General features: G+C 37.7%; 1 protein-coding gene across 2 annotated transcripts in view; it reads left to right on the forward strand.

The window, feature by feature from the left end:
- LOC126380110 (dipeptidase 1-like) overlaps positions 1–20,880 on the forward strand; it is a 232,501-nt gene that overhangs the window by 83,017 nt on the left and 128,604 nt on the right. For both annotated transcript variants that reach the window (XM_050029347.1, XM_050029346.1), the window contains 3 exons: positions 1,549–1,596; positions 17,726–17,867; positions 18,752–18,908. In XM_050029347.1, coding sequence (XP_049885304.1) covers positions 1,587–1,596; positions 17,726–17,867; positions 18,752–18,908 — 309 coding nt within the window. In that variant the 5' untranslated portion in view covers positions 1,549–1,586. The remainder of the gene's footprint in view (positions 1–1,548; positions 1,597–17,725; positions 17,868–18,751; positions 18,909–20,880) is intronic.

The following is a 20,880-nucleotide window of genomic DNA, read 5'->3' on the forward strand; positions in this document are numbered from 1 at the left end:
CAGGACGGAGCGATCCAATTTAACCAAGCCGTTGCTCGAGCCATTTGACATACAAGTAGCTCTTATGAAGTCATTTTAACAAGAAAAATACTGTATAATTTTCAAGGAAGAGCCATTCCCGCCATAACTTTCAACGGAACTTGGGTTAAAAAACCAGTTATGACTTTACAAATTGATTTGATAACCGAGCGGGTATGTGGTCTGGATCTTCTATTCTTAAATTGCTTATTTTTATGTAAGTATATAGACAATTACTTACATACATAAACTTACATCATTTTTCACTACGAATTAGAATCCAATTTGTTTCCTGGAGGAAATTATAATACCGATAATTCAATCGAAATCGTCATTCATCAATCATTTATTTTTGGCGCCAGTACAGAGTATTATTAATTCCTTAATTCAAGAGCCAGACTCTTGTCGGTGTAATAAGTAAACACTAAATAGCTGAAATAAATGCGATTGCTATTCACCTGGTCAGTATCATTAATTACTTTAAACTTTTTATCGCGAATGCCCGGGCGACGGAGTCACAGTAAAAAGAGATCAGCAGAGCAATTCAGTAATTAATGCTTCTGTATTCCCATGTAATCTGTGTACAAGACGCGTGGTGCCGCGTGTTGTCTTAGAAGTTGTATTATATTAAGCGTCACGCTGTGTAAACTTCGAAAGCGCGTTCCAAGATTGCATTCAATGTTTGCGCGCCATCTGTTGGTTATAGGCGGAACTATCTGGTCTTCTGGTTGAGTCCGCCACACGACGTATATTATACTAACACGCCTGTAAACCTTGGGAGTCTGCAGGACCACAAGTGACTTTTATGCATTCCTTTAGAAAGGACACAATTCCTCCGACGGTTATAAATCCGTGATAAGATTTGTTATAAATAAATTCAACTGCACGTGAAATCAGAACAAACTGTGATACGATATGATACTGTCTCAAATCAGTTATATCTAAGTTATAAAGAGCTATTTAAGAGATAAAGTTTGTGAGTTCGTTTTTTTGTACGAGCTAATCTCTAGAACTACTGACCCGAGTTTGATCGTTTATGTATAGAGCTACATTATTCCTGAGTCCACGTTGACGGAACCGCGGGCGGACAGCTAGACTAAGATATGGGATAAGATCACGATAACATTAATTTGATATTCCAAGATGACTTCTACAATACAGCTTGCATTCGATAAACGAGAATTGGCGTCGTCAACAGAAGTTGTGAAATCGTGAAGGAAGAATTATTAATTGTCAATTTAAACGTGGCTACGCTTCATAGCACCTCCGAGAATCTTTGAGAATTGACCTATGCTCAGCAGTGAGACGTACATAAGCGTTTATGTTCTCTTTGGAAGTACAAATACGATACTTAATTTTCAAATAGCGACTGTTTTTTAGAACAGTGGTTACAAATTTAAGCGAATGGAACCACTGTATTTTTTTAACTGTGTCAACTGGTTCAGTCGGAGTTTTCCGAGAGGGAGAGAAGGTGAGGGTGTCTATTACCTTATCTGAGGCAATTAATTAAAAAAGGTCTCCCCGTTGCAGGTAGCCCGGCCAGGAGGAAAATCAAGCTGGCTAACATCATGACCGGAGGTAAGATTCAGATCTGTGGAGTAAAAGGAAAAGTACTTATTCAGTTTTAAATATTCAAACACTTTTCACATCCATCCTATAGCATTATAAATACGAAAGTAAATCTGTCTGTAGGCATGTTACCTTTTCACGCTACAACCGGTTTGAGATTCATCAGATCTATGAGAGATAATATCAGTCGTTTGCGTCTTACTTTAGTCTTAAATGGCTATATGATGATGATGATGATGAAATGGCTATGTATGAGAGATATCAGAGTAGTTTTCTTTTTACTTTAGTCTTAAATGGCTATCTATGAGAGATATCAGAGTCGTTTGCGTCTTACTTTAGTCTTAAGTATAAGGGTAAGAGCGCGAACTATCTGTCTTGCTCGCACTTACGCGTCACACGTTTTTTTAGTATGAAGTGTCTGGGGTGTGCCATTACTACTATAAAACAAAATTTGACCACAAAATATTACAAAGCAACCTAAAATAACTCTTTTAAAACAAACCAAAGACTTCAATACTAGAAAGTTTAAGTTTACTTTTTTACCTTTAGTCAAGGTATGAAAGGAAATGTAAGCCGTAGCGAGTAAAGTTCAAGAAAGAGAAACCTCGACGGTCTAACTCTGACTTGTGGAATTACACTAACCCAACCCTTACTGCAACTTCGATACTAATAAAAATCTTCCATATTCAGCTTTTTTTTGTTGCCGACATTTTATGCTTCGGACGGCATTCACTACTTTGAAAGGGATTAGGTGGCAAGTCGCCCACTTAATATCGGGCCTGTGGGCGAGTTTACACTTTTTATATAATTTGTAGTGAACTCGCCTGAATGATTTCATGAGACTGGACCAGTTTACTCTGAACGAAGAATAAAGGGGTAATAAGGAGCTTTTCCACATATAAAATATCTACAAACCAAATTACCACTCCACTTTTCGTTCCAAGTAAACTGACCCAATCCCATAAAACCATTGTGACGAGTAGGTTACAAAAAATATTTAAGTGTAAACTCGCGCAGGCCAGATGTTAAGTGGGCGACTTGCCACCTAATCCTTTGAAAGAGGTTATAATGGTCGTTGTAGGTCCGTTACGTCAACACAACGCAATGGGATCTAAATAGAGAGTGCGTCGACGTAACAACGCATCGTGCTGCTTGAAGTTAATTATTACATTGATCGTATAAAAGAGCTTTTTATATCTATTACGACATGGTAGTTGTCGTTTAACGAATTCCCTGTATTTCCAATTAAAATATATATTTTTTTTGTAATTAAAAAAATGTGAGTCGTCTCTGTTCGGTTACTTAGATTTATTTATTTTATTTTCTCATTTAATTGAATTTTTATTGAATCCTTATAGCAGACACGTAGCGTTCATTAATTAAAAATAGATATTTACGGTCTATTTCACAATTTGCTGCTAAGTTTCTAACAGTCTCATTTATAACTTATCTAGTAGGTACTTAGTTGTTCAGATATCAGACACTTATCCAGAAATTGGTTTGGTTGAAACAAGCACCATTAGTTAACCCGCTTATAAGTTATATTTATAGCAACATACATACGTAAATTCACTAGTATTTCCGATCGGGGTAAACAGAGACTGTGGTATACCATTCACCTTTTGCTTCCTCCACATTCATTAATCATTTCATACACGATTAATAAGTAACACATAATAATAATAAAATAAATTGTCACATCAGATTTAGATTAAATTTTGGGGCCTCTACGTGTTGGTTTTGCCCCACGCACGCGTTTCAAAAGTCCAGCACTCCGTAGGCCCGTCATATGGAAATGACATATTATAAATAACATTGATCCAGCAGGCGCCATAGGCCCAAAACCCAGGTATCCCGGTTCACTTACCGCCAAGCCCATTTCCCTTTGTTACTGCAATATGCAATGGTCCTACACGAACCGGGGATTGTCTTTAGGAGCACTCCCATAGAGGGATAAGCGCCGGTTGGTCTCACACAACATTTAGATTAAATTGCCCTAAGAGGCTTTTACGTGTTGGCTTCGGCCCCATGCACGCCTTCCAAAAATCCCGGACTCCATAGGCCCGAGATGTGGAATTAACATACAAATTTTAATATAAATATTGGCCCCGATTCCTGCAAACTAATTTTATTTTTAGTTATACCCGTTATTTCCAGTCATACCAGTCAAAGGAAAGGGACGGATGATAGTCAACAAGTTAATTTTAAAACGACTGAATAACCCGGGCGAATAAAATAGGCACCTCGCTGATATCTAATCCGTTTGACGTGCAGTCCTACTTAACTCTGTCTGGTTATTGACCGAAAATTTTTAGACGGATGTTATAAATTTCTGCTTAAAATTGACGTGTCTTCCATAAATTTTATGCCTGTCGATTACCCGTCCCTTTCTTTTTCTGTAGATAAGAAAATGACAGGTACAACTTAAAATGAAATTAAATGTCCTCTCCAGGAATTAGCACTATTATTTATAACAAGCTTATACACTAAAGCTCATGAAAGGCACTGCCCACAGTGCCTATTTTAGATCCTGTGTCTTGCATACTTAAAGTGTCTATATCGAAATATTGCCTGGACGTGGAATTATTAACGAAACTTCAAACTATGTCACTCAGTCAGGCTCGTCTCGGATTCTTACTCTATTTCTAGAACCATCTTATGTGTTTGAAACACATTAATTGCGGTTAGAAATAGAAAAAAATGCAAATATAAAAAAGTAGGTAGATGAAGGAAAGGACAAATCGTAATCACTTGCGCTGTTCCTATATACCTGAAAAAACCCCAGCTTAATGAAAAAGGGAAACAGTCCAAACTGATAATAATAATATGGTCTAATGGTTAGACTGTTCGACTCACGATATGGAGATTCAAGTTCAATTTTCGATGAGGATATTGTCGAAATCACTTTGTTTAAGACATTGCAGGCAAAATCAACTAATAGTCCGAAAACTTTTTTTTTGACGGGACTTATTGTAGATTTGCCGCAGATGGCATTAACTACTTGGCCGGAAGTCCGAAAAGCGAAATGATACCGTTCTTCGTTGTTTCAATATTCAGACTTAAACGACTACGTAGTCAATTCAAGTATGTAATCAAAAAGCAATTTGCAGCTACTTTTGATACGAAGTTCGATAATGATAGGTATATCAGCCTATGGTCTCTTCCCTAGAGTTATTCTGTACCTCACAGGGTCCTCTTACCTAACTTAAAGATTTGACAGGTTCGGTTTTTACAGTCTGTCTGACCTTTCAATCCGTGATAGGTAAACCAGCTCAATGCAGGTTAGATCACTTAAGAGATTGGTGATCAAACCATCGCATATATTATTATAATTGTCCAACTTGTGAAAGACACAATCCCTTCATCAGATTTTACAATAAATTCGGGAAAATATAAACAGCTGTCAACTAGTTTACTCGCTCCCAATCCAGCACTGAAGCGAGCTAGCTTTATGTTCTCCTTTAATACTTTTTCTCGTATAAATACAGCTCCCCCGCACTCGCCCACAAAAAGTAACGAAGTCTGTCCATTCGTCAGACACATTCTCTTACAAATTGTGCCCGAATAGAAATCACTAATCATCTCTCCTGACTTTATCAGCAAATCCCATCTCTGCTCCTTTACCGGATTGAGAGCTTGACTAGTGGCTCCCCACGGCTTTACTTGTCGTGATAGAATTGTTTGTAAACTCAGATTGAATTCTCTGAGCGAATCACTGATAATTTATTAGCTTTTAATTTGAGCAAAGTGCAAAGGCGTTGCTAGGGTGAGGTTGTAGGCGCGGATTACGTGGTGACATCCCTAGAATTTATACTGTTAAAATAGACCTACTTTCTTAATAGTAAAGTTTGATTTGACAACCATTCAATCTTTGTCGCCTTATTAGAAAACGAATACAAAAGATATACTTATTAACAAGCTAGCCCTGCTTGTTAATGCGCAACGTTATAATTTTATCGATAGATTCAATAATTTTTACCGAAATCGATAAGTTTGTTTTTTCCCTAACATGCGTGTCACGTGATTTTGTTCGTATTTTGACAGAACTACCTGACTTATTTGGGTTCACATATTAGCACCAATCAACGAAACGACATAATTATATCGACAGAATCGATAAAATGATCGTGACAAAATTTTATCAGGTTGTACAAGTTAGCCCTAACATCAATGATATATGAGCCACGCAGTTGCCGGCGTAACATTTTGCATTCTAATTTTTAGCCCTAAGTACTTTTTTTAAAACCAGTAGGTTTTAAATAAAGCCCGCGCCGCGAAAGAAGTCTTCGGATTTTCATGGAACTAATGATTTTTTTTGATTTTTTTTGACGTGACTTATTCTAGATTTGCCGCAGATGGCATTAACTAATTGGCCGGACAAATGAGGAGCGCTGAGGGCTCTCACCTGGTACAAAATTTAAGACAACAGGCCTGAGGGTGTCCAGCTGTCCAGTTAGACGCGAACCTCTGCTTAGGGCGTCGTCTGAGAGAAAGAATATTTGAAAGAACTAATCGACCCTATTGGGTCGATAGTGATAAGCGCTGAATGAGGGAAATCGTCGATTGCGCCGGCGCGCGGCGGTTTCGGTATGGGGGATTTTTTTGATGTGACGTATTGTAGATTTACCGCAGATGGCATTAACTATTGGGCCGGACAAAATGAAACTAATTGTCAAGTCATGATAATTCTATGCAGAATCTGTAACTTTTTTCGTTGCGCGGACTTACTTAATAAACCTGGTAATTATCATTACTATCTTCACTTTTCTTTTTGTAATAAGGAGGTAAACTAAAGTCTAAAGTTGGTTTGTGTCTTAAAGCAACACAGGATTCCGGCGGACCGAGGGGAGTTGCAACCGCAGCGGTGATTCTCAATAGGCACAAAAGATCGGATTTCATCGGATTTCAGCTCAGAAATCAAAGTAATCTATCCGTCTGAGCATTTGGAGTTTTAGCAAACAAATATAGGGTCAATATCTATGGTTTTAGTCGAGTTAGAGATTGCATTTTGTGGTTTGTGTTATAGGATACAAGGAATAGGTTCGAGCAATTAAGAACTTCTTTTGCATTTCAGTAATCATCCGATAGTTAAATATTGCGACATAACCTCACTTTTGCTAAACCTCCATTATCTCAGCTCCCAGATTGACAAAAGTTACAGAATTTTCAGTGTGTGACTGATAAGTTTAAACCTATAAATTCACATCTTTTTCATCTCATTACATCTTGGCCCAGGAATGTATGAAATCACAGTTTTTGCGTCATGTCACTTTGTGGTTATACTAATTGTCGATGTTTTTGTCTAACTTCTAAACTTCATTGAGTGTACCTAAGCCAATCATCAGTATTTAATATTTTATTTTATTTTATTTGGGGAGCTTACAGCTAAATTTACAAAGTTACATACTAACTTAATATCTAAAAGCCATTAACAAGCTTCCACAGATTGAAAGAAAATACAATTTACATTAAGTTTCTAAGACCATATGAAAAAAACCTTAAAAATAGAAATATCTAAACAATAGAGGAAACGAAGTCTCTAACAAGTGCTTTTTTAGCACCTTGAATGCTGCCAGCAAATAGGTCTAAATTCAAGTTATGACCAAGCCTATTAAATAATATATATGGATATTTTCATGTTGTACCTACTTGTCAGCTCTGACACAACAACTTGTCCTTAAAACCTTTAAAATCCCTCTCTGCAAAAGAAAACTTTACGCATACTAACCCTCAACCTCACTTTACCCTTAAGGCCTCACAAATCGGAAGGAGCTTAGCATGTGAATTGGTATAAAATGTCGTGTCATAACCTGCAGAAATTCTCGTAAATTGATAACCTGGGCGATACCGATTGATATACACCCTGCTTCTCTAACCCGCATGCAGATGGTAGCATTACTTCGGGTGTTCGGATTGCCCCGCACGATAGGGTTGCCCACTGCTCCGCGTCCCCGACAAAAAACAAAGATAAATGTTGCCAGGAAAATAAATAATTGCATTATGTTAGGTCTAAAAGTGACCTGAGCACATTATAACAATAATTTATGCTTACCAATACAATATTTTATAGTTTGATAAACTATAGCACACTACTCATTTCATTATTTTGTATAAGTAACAGAAAACATTTTCTGTAAATACTGGTTCGTAGAATCATCATTTTTATCGCTTGTAGGTATAATATCGTCGCTTTATAGTGAAACCCCGCAAGCGTATTTTCGAAAAATCACATTTGGTAGTGTTTTTTTTATCAGAGCCTCGCAATAGACAATCTAGTTTTAATCCAGATAAAAAATTACAATCTCAAGTTTTCACCCGGAATGAATAAAGAATGAAATTGAGTACCTTAGTATTTGTTGTATGTTGTTGAAGAAAATTACATCAGGTTTACACTATAGCCTTTATTTTCTTTCGAGTAATATTTAGTAGGTACTTAATAATAGTCATTTAAATCGATCATACGTTTGATATCTTTATCATTTGCAGTTCAACAAACAATACTCAGAATGAAGAATATGTTCGGTAGCATCGCGGCGCCATCGTAAATCAGTTTTATCACCATGCCACGGTAGATGGACACAATGATCGCTTCAGTGTCGACTTCAAACGGGCACAGAAAGCCAAATAATCCCATTTTTCACATCCGTGGAGTCCGAAATTCCTGGCGGCGACACTGTAACTGTTCCAAAAATAAGGAAGTGTTGCTCAAAAGAACTGAGAATAAAGCTGTAAAAAGTTTTGAAAAAGTCAAGACACCCCTAATTTTATTTTCGGTTTGGTCATATGCCTTAAATTTAACATTTTAATCCGGAGGGTTTCCTCATATCGAGTGCAATAAAAAGGGATATTTTTCCGCATAGGTCGCTTTCTGCAGAAGATTACGGGCCTAGAAATCAATACAAATACATGAAATAGATAGTGATGTATCTACTTGAATATATCAAGAGTCTATTCTAATTTCTGTTATTCTTATCGTTAGATAGAATCACAAACTTGTTTTATAGCGACTTGGCCAGGCTTCCTCTAGGGACTTACTATAATTTTTACTCTATCTTGTTCTAGAAATAACATCTATACTTATAATAAATCTGTAGAGAGGTCAATTCTGTACATTAAATATTTTTTCAAAATAACTATCAGGGGGTGATAAGTGATCGATACTGATGCCAAAAATGCAATCAGTAAAATTTTTGTCTGTCTGTCTGTCTGTCTGTCTGTCTGTCTGTCTGTCTGTCTGTCTGTCTGTATGTTCCTTATAGAAACAAAAACTACTGGACGGATTTTAATGAAACTTGGTACAATTATTCTTCACACTCCTGGACAGGTCATAGTATACTTTTCATCACGCTACAATCAATAGGAGCAGAGTAGTGAAGGGAAATCCTTTTGTATGAAAAATCTAAACCACTCAAGTTAGACGTTTGAAATTTGGCATGCAGGTACCTTAGATACCGTAGAGGTGCACTAAGAAAGGAATTCCCGAAATTCCCACGAGAACGGGAATTAGCGGGAAAATCCTTTTGTATGAAAAATCTAAACCACTCAAGTTAGACTTTTGAAATTTGGCATGCAGGTACCTTAGATAACGTAGAGGTGCACTAAGAAAGGAATTCCCGAAATTCCCACGGGAACGGGAATTAGCGGAAAAATATTTTTGTATGAAAAATCTAAACCATTCAAGTTAGACGTTTGAAATTTGGCATGCAGGTACCTTAGATACCGTAGAGGTGCACTAAGAAAGGAATTCCCGAAATTCCCACGAGAACGGGAATTAGCGGGAAAATCCTTTTGTATGAAAAATCTAAACCACTCAAGTTAGACTTTTGAAATTTGGCATGCAGGTACCTTAGATAACGTAGAGGTGCACTAAGAAAGGAATTCCCGAAATTCCCACGGGAACGGGAATTAGCGGAAAAATACCTTTTGTATGAAAAATCTAAACCACTCAAGTTAGACATTTGAAATTTAGCATGCAGATACCTTAGGTACCGTGGAGGTGCACTAAGAAAGGAATTCCCGAAATTCTCACGAGAACGGGAATTAGCGGGAAAATCCTTTTGTATGAAAAATCTAAACCATTCAAGTTAGACGTTTGAAATTTGTCATGCAGGTACCTTAGGTACCGTGGAGGTGCACTAAGAAAGGAATTCCCGAAATTCTCACGAGAACGGGAATTAGCGGGAAAATCCTTTTGTATGAAAAATCTAAACCATTCAAGTTAGACGTTTGAAATTTGTCATGCAAGTACCTTAGGTACCGTGGAGGTGCACTAAGAAAGGAATTCCCGAAATTCCCACGGGAACGGGAATTAACGGGAAAATCCTTTTGTATGAAAAATCTAAACCATTCAAGTAAGATGTTTAAAATTTGGCACGCAGGTACCTTAGACACCGTAGAGGTGTACTAAGAAAGGAATTCCCGAAATTCCCACGGGAACGGGAATTAGCGGGAAAATCCTTTTGTATGAAAAATCTAAACCACTCAAGTTAGACGTTTGAAATTTGGCATGCAGGTACTTTAGTAAACTTAAAGCTTAGTTGCAACAGGATATTACAAAATTCCCACGGGAACGGTAGTTAGCGGGAAAAAACATTTGTATGAAAAAATCAAATCTAAATAAAAGGAGAAACTGACTGACTCAGTGACTGACATATCAACGCATAGCCTGAACGGCTAAATGTAGGCATTTGAAATTTGGAAGAGACATAGCTTAGGTACCGTAGAGGTGCACTAAGAAAGGAATTCCCGGAATTCCCACGGGAACGGAAATTAGCGGGAAAATCCTTTTGTATGAAAAATCTAAACCGCTTAAGTTAGACGCTTGAAATTTGGCATGCAGGTACCTTAGTTAACTTAAACCTTAGTTGCAACAGGATATTGCAAAATTCCCACGGAAACGGGAGTTAACGGGAAAAAAACATTTGTATGAAAAAATCGAAACCGCGTAAGATAGATGTTTTCAATTCAATTCAATTAAATTATTTATTGCATTCCATGTAGTACAATGGGGTGTTACATAGGCATAGGAACAAAAACATGGACCCTGTAGGGCACAGCAACGTTGAAGGGAAGAGAGGAAGTGTGTATTAAAATTAAAACTCAATGAACAATCAATTAAAAAAAAAAATCAATTCAATCAATTGATTCAATCTAGCATGCATGCATACCTTAGTAAATATAAAGTTTATTTTTGGCTGTATTTTGAAAAATGGGAGTTATTGGGAAAAAAATTGTATGAAAAAATCTAAACTGCATAAGTTAGATGCTTGAAATTTGATATGCACTCCCACACACACAAAGATCTCTCTCTTATATAACACGCCACGCGGACGAAGTCGCGGGCAAAAGCTAGTGTTAAATAAAATGAAACATCGAAACGCTTTTGAATTTTAGTCCAACAAAACACTTGTCCAATTTGAAATTTAAATTTGGAAGTTTACTGTAAAATCTTGGAATATAAACTTGAGAGGTTTTTTGATTTTTTTGGAAATTAGCCTGAAAAATTAAAGTAGGCAAGAACTTAACCAACAGTCTTGATTCATTTGCTTTTGATATTAATTTCTACGAAATATAATTATTTCATCTTCAACCGCAGACAGGTACACTGAGTTCAATAAATGGTTTATATTTTCCGCGGAAACCTTAAATGGTAAAAGGAATAATTTGTATTGCGCTCAATTCTGGCTTCATTCTCTTTGAGTAGCATTTGATTTCCGGTTGGAAATCAAACGTCAACATAAATAGGTAACTTAGTTCAAAGTCTTTGCGCAATTAGTGTACCGAATGGCTTTCATTTAAAACTATTTATAAGCAATAGTAATTTTGCTGTTGAGTCAAACTCGCCTTTGGACATGTATATTTCAGTCTTACTTTTATGTTTTGTTTGTATGCAACAAAGAATCCGGAAAGGTCCGGGTTCGATTCCCGATGGGGACATTGTCGAAATCACTTTGTTAGTCCTTTGTTTGGTAAGGACTTTTCAGGCTTGAATCACCTGACTATCCGAAAAAGTAAGATGATTCCGTGCTTCGGAGGGATACGATATACGTGCACGATAAACCGTTGGTCCCGGCTATTAGCCGTAAAAACACCTCCACCAACCCGCATTGGAGCAGCGTGGTGGAGTATGATGCTCCATACCCCCTCCTGTTGACTGAGGGGAGGCCTGTGCCCAGCACAGCAGCTTATAGCAGTGGAACATAATATGTAGGCTGGTATATATTATATAGGCTGTTTATGTATGTATGTACAACAAAGAATAAGCCACGGAAGACACGTAATGTCGGTGGCGTAAATTCACCTAACTACTTTTATTTTGGGCGATAAGCTAACCTGTCGCAAATATTGATGTCTGTTTAAAGATATGAATTTATGGTACGTGCTCCTAAGTAGCGTTATTGATGCTCTCTTCCGTTTAAGAGCCACTTTAGGCAAATTGAGTAATTTCATCGCATCGGCAGCGGTGCCTAATACATGCACATACTGTACATTCGTGTGTAAATAAGAGCTGAGCACAGGGGCGCAACCAGAAGGCCATCAAGAAATTAATAAAAAAATTGGGGACTCTCTTCACTTCTATCGTGTGTTGTGAGGTGGATTACCTTCAGTGGCCCTGAGCCGCCAAAACCCCTGACATGGCTCACGCAAAGACTGCCTATTTACATAGGTAAGTTAGCCAGGACCAACGCCTTCACGTGCTATCAGGTGATCAGCCGGGCTGAGGGACGTGAAAAATAATGAAAATGGTATAATTATATAAATGTTTGTAACATTGTTTTTATAAGAAAAAAATATATCTATAAAATTTTGTAAAAATAAATGTGACGAAGTTACGTATGTTTCTGATTCTCTACATAGTTTACTTTTTAATTTCGAAATTGTAATGTGCCTTAATAGAAATAAATAAGACAATCGCTGTGGTTTTGGATCTAGAGTGTGTTCTAGTTCGAATTTAACTATAAAATACTAAAATGATATACGAATTTTTAAAAATAAAATATTATTCAAAATATTGTCTAAACAATTAATTAAAGTTGAACGCGACTAGTTCGGTATTCTTGTTAACTTCTCTTGTTCATCCCTAGAAATAAGTACTTTATTTCAATCCCTGGCTACTATTCATAGTAATATTGAATAAATCATCTATGGTAGTGGGATAGCATATTTGTATTTGTATTTTAAACGTATAAATATTGACGTGTGTTAAGGGTCTTAGAGGTAGGGTTCTGCTCAATTTTGTTTGATTTCGTCTGCTTTTTTTTGATGTGACTTATTGTAGATTTGCCGTAGATGACATTAACAACTTTTAAGACAACAGGCCTGAGGGTCCCCAGTTGGGCGCGAACCTGAGCTCAGGGCGTCGTCTGAGAGGAAGAATATTTGAAAGGATTAATCGACCCTAGTGGGTCGATAGCGATAAGCGCTGATTGAGGGAACTCGTCGACCACGCCGGCGGGGTCGGTATCGGGGTGAAGTGTTTGGTGTCGCGACCTGATTGGCTGCCTCTATGGCTAGAGTAATCGGGTCGTCGGGGTCGTATATTACGTCCTTCGCCGATACTTTTCAGTGCCGTCCCTAAGCGGGATGTATTCGGAACCCGCGGTTTCGTCTACTATGTATTTACCTTAGTACGTAGCCGTTACATGAGCCGTATCAAAGGTGTCTAGCGAGTCAATAATTAACATACACCTGGTCGATCAGATCGCCCTCACGAGCTACACAATAGAACAACTAGATGAATGGGTCAATATGGCCGAATGGCTCCCCCATTAATGAGAGTGAGACCCCCCCCGCCCCTAGTGAGACACTGGGTAATTACGCCACTCGATATGGGCAGCGTCTCCGTTAAGAGCCCCCAGCAGACGTCAGACGTCATGGATGATTGAATTCGATTACACGAAAACCTACTTCTTTGTTAAATTCTGACAAGTGGTCCAAAATTTTGTAGGGAACAGGCACATATACATACACCCATATACATACATAGCACATAGCCCTTCTTATTCCGCCGCAGTTACTAGGTTATTAATTTTATTGTTAATGTCAATATTCCAAATTCAAATTGATGATCGAACTCGTGTTTTGTTGAAAAAGATAGAAGTATAATTTAATAGTAGTCTCTTCACTGACAAACTAAATTAAACTTTAGTTTGTGTTCGTGGAATCGGAAAAATGACTAGTGTTTATTCATGTAATCAAAATTCAAGTTCGGAGATAATCAGGGCTGCCTCTTCTTATCGAGTCGATGGCAAACTTTTTATAGTGCGCTCCCTGTATTAGGCTACCGAAAAGGCATTTTCAGTAGCCAGCATCAAGAACTCCTGCGTACAGGCAGGGCAGGAAGGCATGAGGTATTCCATGTCCCAACGAACCGTTCCACATTCACCCTCCGAATTGGAATCTCCTATGAATCTCGTTAATGGATAAGTTTTCCTTACTTAGGGCTGTCAATTGTAAATAAGATGCTAAGTAAGAAATAAATAAAATAACAGAGGGGTGACCCTAGGCATGGGTTAAAATTTGTTCACATTCACATATAATATCTCAAAATAATGTATCATGGCACTCCACTTGAGTGGGTCCGAATTGGCTCATATCTGTTTGTGTGAATGGTTCTCGAAGAGAGACTTAGACCTATGAGACATTTGATAAAATAAAAGAGCTACTTTCACTCGACACAGCCGTCTCAAAACACGCCCCGTTTACCTCTTTTTTTTTTGACGTGACTTATTGTAGATTTGCCGCAGATGGCATTAACTACTTGGCCGGACAAATGGGGAGCGCTGAAGGCTCTCACCCGGTACAACGTTTAAGACAACAGGCCTGAGGGTGCCCAGTTGGGCGCGAACCTCGGCTCAGGGCGTCGTCTGAGAGGAAAAATATTTAAAAGAATTAATCGACCCTAGTGGGTCGATAGCGATAAGCGCTGAATGAGGGAAATCGTCGACCACGCCGGCGGGGTCGGTATCGGGGCCCAACCCGTTTACCCTAAATTGCAAAAAGTATCGTATTCAAGTGGCATTTTATTAGACGTTATTATACCTACCACATAGATTACTAAATACAATATTATAGTTACTACGTTAATCGTACACATCGATTTTTCATAACAATGGGTTTGGGTGTCAAAATTGTTAACGACAGAAATTACATTCGCGTTTATAATAATATTAGTACTTTTTAGTTTATTAGTACAAAGGACCACGACTGTAACTGTATGACCCGTCCCCCCTTTCCAACAACTAATTTATTGTATTTCCAATTAGTTCTAACTTCAAATTCCATAGAGTTTATAATAAAAAATAAAAGAAAAGTCGAAAATCGAAATTAGTTGAAATAATGTTGTACCAAGCGGTACCCAAAATAGTAGTCAAAGACCCAAATTCCGGCTAAACCCCGCGAGAAAGTCGCCATATCAACTCACTAAGACGCTTCAGGTATGTCTGGAATCTGTTGACAGAGGAGGACGTTTTAACTCAGTGTCCTTTGCCTTCGACTGCTTGGCTAAAGCTACTCGTACATGTAAATAACACAGTAAGTAAAAGTCGCTATTTCGAATTATTTTACTTATCTTCTAGTCTTTGACATACTTATAAATTCATTCCCTTTCTTCCTTTAACTGCTGAATAAAAACCTCTTAAATAAAAACAAAACATTATGAGCAGTAAAATTTTAATAAGCATTTTATTCATTTGGGTTGCAACTCCCGAAATTCAAACAAAACCTGGACACAATGCGCAAAAAACTTCTCTTCGATGAACAATGGTCGTTGTGAATAGCATCGTTTCTTCCTTGTTTTATGTTTGCGGTGAAAACTTGACGACGGAAGTCGATACAGCCCAGAAAAAAAATCCCAGCGGGAAAGAAACATCCATAAGGATCAAAATCAATAATGCAAAAAGATTTTAGAATTTCAGAAAGCTCGGCGAGTTGTGTTGGGTACTCACTTCATACATACATAAACTCACGCCTATTTCCCACCCGGGTGAGCAGAGACTATGGAATTCCATTAGCTTCGATCCTAACACACATCTCTTGCTTCCTCCACATTCATCAATCGTTTCACACACGCACACCAGTTCAGAGTAGATCGTACTCAACCTTTTTTTAAGAACATTTCCAATTTGGTCAATGTACATCGGTCTAGGTCCTCTAGGTACTTACTCCATCCCGCGACGAATGTACCTCTAACTACCCCAATTGATAACATAATGCTCACGACTACATACAGTCATGACAATTAATGTTATATTTTGTTACATTTCAATTAATAAATTTTAAGTTGTTTAATATTGTTTGTTCAAATTGAACCCAAATTCACAAAATATAGTCGCGGCGAGTTTATGGTGGCAATTAGTTTCCTTTTTTAAACATTGTTATTTATTTGACTATCGAATGTTGTTGTAGTAAAGTGGAGCAACTTCAGGTTGAGTGACGTCAGTGGGGGATGCTCCTCCCCGCGAGGGGTGAAAATATACGAATTCTGAATTTTGCATTGGCAGATGGCCCTTAATATTCTCGTACGTCTCTGCAAATTGGACGAATGCAATTCGTGTAAATTTTCATCCTATTCATATATGCTTTACTTACCAAATTGTAAGAAAAGGTCGTCCTGAGATTTATAAAATCTTCCAAATAATTTCTACTGGGCTGCCGTGGAACTTTACCATGATATTAGGCTTGATAACAATCCCTTTTCATGCAGGAATATATTGAATATTAGACTTAAATTATGAAAATCAAATTTGCTTTGCTATTACCGAATCGTAACGTTAATAATACTGTGACAATTTTCCCTGAAATGTGTAAACAAAATAAAATTTGTCTCCCCGCGGCCATTCGTTTGAAGGCAAAAACTCTTTTCTGTTTTTGACGGTTTATAATTACTTTTTAAGTCCGTCTCCCTGTAGCAGACCTTTATTGCGTATTCCACAGAAGCTGGGATTACCTGTCCTCGGCGGTGACAATATTACTAATGCTCACCCACTCCCTCTTATAACACGACATGTATTTCCATCTCAAGAGATTTCAAGTGTGTTGTTTACTCGACGAGTTGAAACGGATGAAATAATAATTGCGACCTGTAGATTCAGTTTTGATGTTCTCGCCTGATTAATTACTGGAATTGCCTAGATATATGCTGCGGAGTCAGTGCTGATACAATATTTGAGTAATATAAATAGATTATAGACGTTTCGCAACGCTTGCCTTGCTTCTTTGTACCGCTTGGGAGTATAAAGGAACAATTTGACGCGAGGTGAGCAACAATGGTGAGATACAATGCGATTTACCCGAATGGGATCCGTCGTTTTACTCTTTGCACATCCGACGACAAAGTAAGAATTTTCAAGAAAGGCAACAATAGAATATATCCTTACAGTTGCATCCTCTACATATCCCTGGCTTCGGCCCAAGTCTCGAGTAGTGAGTTTTCAAAAATTGCGACTTTATACGCCTCTAGTTTTCTGACTAGGATATTAGTTTTTTTATAATATTTATCGGTACCTATGGATAAATCGCCGTTAGCGTTTATTTATCTATCTATTCAGCTTTTATCTGCCCACTGCTGGGTATAAGCCTCCATGAATGAGAGAAGGTCAATGATAATTTGTAACTCAAGATCAAACATGTCGTAGTTTCGCTTAATGTGTATCGTCAAACCCTGTAGGACGATTACTTACCATCTTACAAATAAAAGATAAACCAGGAATGAACGTGGGTTTAAGTACATATTTGACAGCCAAGCAAAATTGAATCTAATTATCATACGATTGGACTGAACGTTCACGTTCATCCCCGGTTTATTTTTTATTTGTAAGGTGGTTAGTGTCTAATACTCTTTAACATTAATGTTCTATAGTTTTATATTTTTGGATCACGACGTTCGTGCCACACTCAGCAGGGTCCACATAAGAATAGGAACGGAGTTCAGCCCGCGAGTTCTGCTGAGTGAGACCCTTTTATTTTATGATTTCCACCACCACCTTATGATAATTTCAACAATCGTCTTTTTCGTATCATATAGCTTTGTGAAAATTTAAAATGATGGCATTGTGTTTTTATTGCGTGTGGCGTCCTTTTACAATAAACAATTTATGTTCTTTTCTAAATTGTTTAAAGTTCCCTATTGTGTACGCAGTGAGGATGGCGAATCCGTGCGAGAGACGCGCTGTGGCGTGCGTGTTACTGGCAGTAACTGCTGTAGTCGCAGCCGCATCCTACGACCGTGAGCGGCTGGAGATCGCCAAGCAAATCCTCGAGGAAGTGCCGCTTACTGACGGGTACGTAACATAACCAACATTATATATAATAAACATAACACAACAAACATAACACAACACAGCATAACACTTAAGTGGGATAGGGCATGAAGGAAACGATTATGATTTCTTTACCTTTGTTCGTTTAAAAAGTTTTATAATGTTCTACGGTTTCCTCTTTAAAAACAACCGTCCGCCATTTCTCTGTCTTTTTGCAATTCTGCCTTCTCTCTCGCTCATTCGTCGCTCTCTCTTTCACACACCTTTGCGTTACGTTTTATTCAGCCTACTATTCCTACACTCGGCCATCCTGCTCTCAGTCTGTCCTCAGACTGACACATTCTGATATTATATTTACTTACATTTAATAACTTTTAATGAGAAACATATCATAGCACAAACAGCCTTTACACGTCCCACTGCTCAGACAAACAGAAAAAGAAGAAAGAAGATAACCCTCAGTAAACCTGAAAACGAAAGAATACTAACAATTACTATGGGAAAACACCCGAAATAAATGATTTTTATTTTTATTTTATTTATTTAATAATTTATTATGCTTCTCTGTCGTGTGGATTGTGAGATCACTAACTGACTTCATCAACCTTGGTGTCAGGGTTTTGGTTATTGAGCCGCCAAAAGTCCCTGACGTAACTAATACTCCAAAGCACGGATCACCTTACTTTCGAACAATCAGGTGATCAGCTTACAATGTTCTTAGCCAAACTAGGGACCGATCGAGTCGTCTTTTCGACGTCTGCGACGCTCAAAGCGATTTTTTACTGGGATGTGTCCGCACCGGGTTATGAATCCGGGATCGTGATATTCAACAACTGGTCCACGGAGACCGTTATTGATTATACTGGAAATAGATCTATCAACCGATATCCTTTCTTCTCCATAAGGCACAACGACTTACCGTGGAACATCCGCAAGTTCCTGCGCAACCAGATCAATGAGTTCGAGCTGGACACCGACCTCAGGAGCGTGGAGCCATGGTCCATCTCCAGGTACTCCCATACGGACCTGCCGCGCCTGCGCGAAGGCATGGTCGGAGCACAGGTATGTACTCTTGTTATGACGATATATAGAAAATATGACTGACCGGTTCAAACTCGCAGCTTTTGTCAAGCCGCTTCGAGTGTATAACATTTCAACCACATCTCCATACTGCTCATGCGATTTCTTTGCGATCTGTATCTATAAATACGTAGGTACCTATTATAACGACGCTGGCGCTAATTATACATTTTTGACTGATAAATCTGCATATACAGGTATATTTACAATGAAATGTCTACTACTACTATAGAAGCTGTATCCTAATACCATATTTTATATTAAAGAGGGTGTTAGTGACATCGTAACGAAAACTTTGAGGGCTAATAGAGCCCATAATTCTGAGTTGATATCAAGTGGAATTTTCCGTCGCAAAATTAAGGAACAGAAAATAATAAAAAAAAAACACTAAAATCATAAATTTTTCGAGACGAAATTCCACTTGATATCCACTCAGAATCGAGGTCTGAATCATCCCCTTAGTAGTCCTTATGATGTTACTAACAACCTGTATAGTCCAGACCCCTAACACAGATTAGGTAATAGTTACTACCTACCATAGTATCACTGTGATACGGATAAGTAGTCATATTTATGGTGTCTTCTGGTAACATTATGGTCGTTAGGTATTAGAGACATCTATCAGCAACCATGGACATCCTAATACGGAGTTTTGACAATTTACTGCCATTTTATTATTCAAACATTTGCAATCTAAACTCGCATGCAAATCCTGTTTAATTGTGAAGTAATTTACGTTACATTTCGGGCAGTGGCTTTAATAAGCCGCAGTATGACAGGGGATTGCAGGGATCCAATCTCGGGATTACAGGGGAGAGGGGGACTGGATTAGTGTACCTGTGCTTTGTAGAGGGACTCTTGGTCAAATGTGTTTTACCCGACTGCGGCGAAGCAAAAAGAAGGGTTATGTTATTGACCACTATGTATGTATGTGAGTATGCAAGTCTGTTTCAACCTAACTTCTAGACCACCTGTCAGAATTTAACAAATGAGGTGTCAATAGAAGCGTCTTGATTGTCCGGTGGTTGTAAGCTATGAGACGTCACGCTAAAATCAATATGGTGTCCTATAGAGGATATAAATTGAGGACGAATAAAAATGTGTTGAATGTTAAATTTCAAAATACATTTTTTTTTTCTTTGCGGGTTTCCTTGTCAAGGAATTGGCCTTTGATAGACTGGAATGGAAAATGCTACACCGACAAGAGCGTGGCTCTTAAATTGATGATGATGGGTTTCCTTATATTTATTCGATAATTACGTTGAATTGTCAGCATGACTGCTCAGACGTGTTCGGGGTAAGGTATATCCAAATATTGAATAAACCACCCAACGGAAGCCCGTTTTCTTCATAAACAACACCTCATAATAATATAAATAAAAATATAAGTTTAAAAACTAAAACTAGACAACGGAAAAATCCCGCTCTAAAATGTGTGAAACACGAAAATAGCTATTCAATTCAATTCAATTCTTTATTCATAATAAACATTACACTTCAACAAATATTTCGATGAGTAGGTACACATTATATAGATTACTTTACAATATTTCATATTTCTTATTTTTTTTTATATTTCTTTTTTTTTTATTTTCTGAAATTCATCCGAATAGTATTGTTTACTAGTAGAAGATAGCTGTGGTCATATGCCAATCTATCCAAAGAGTTTGCTTACGCGCTATGACCTAAACACCACTGTTCGGAAGAATTTCAGAAAATATACCTATTATCTTGTTTCATACTTTTTTAGAGCGTGATTTTTCCGTAGTCGGTTGATAGTTCTTAAACTTATATTTTCAGTTTAAAGAACTTTATTCTCATAAAAAAACTATACATAGTCACTTAACATGAGAACTAAATGTTTTTACAAAAGATAGATAAAGTGCCGTTGAGCAGGCAGAGAGGGTATGCATATAAAATTTACCAAAAACAAGAAATACATCGCTTTGATACG

Source organism: Pectinophora gossypiella, chromosome Z (genome assembly GCF_024362695.1).
Source record: "Pectinophora gossypiella chromosome Z, ilPecGoss1.1, whole genome shotgun sequence".
Classification (NCBI taxonomy): Eukaryota; Metazoa; Arthropoda; class Insecta; order Lepidoptera; family Gelechiidae; genus Pectinophora; species Pectinophora gossypiella.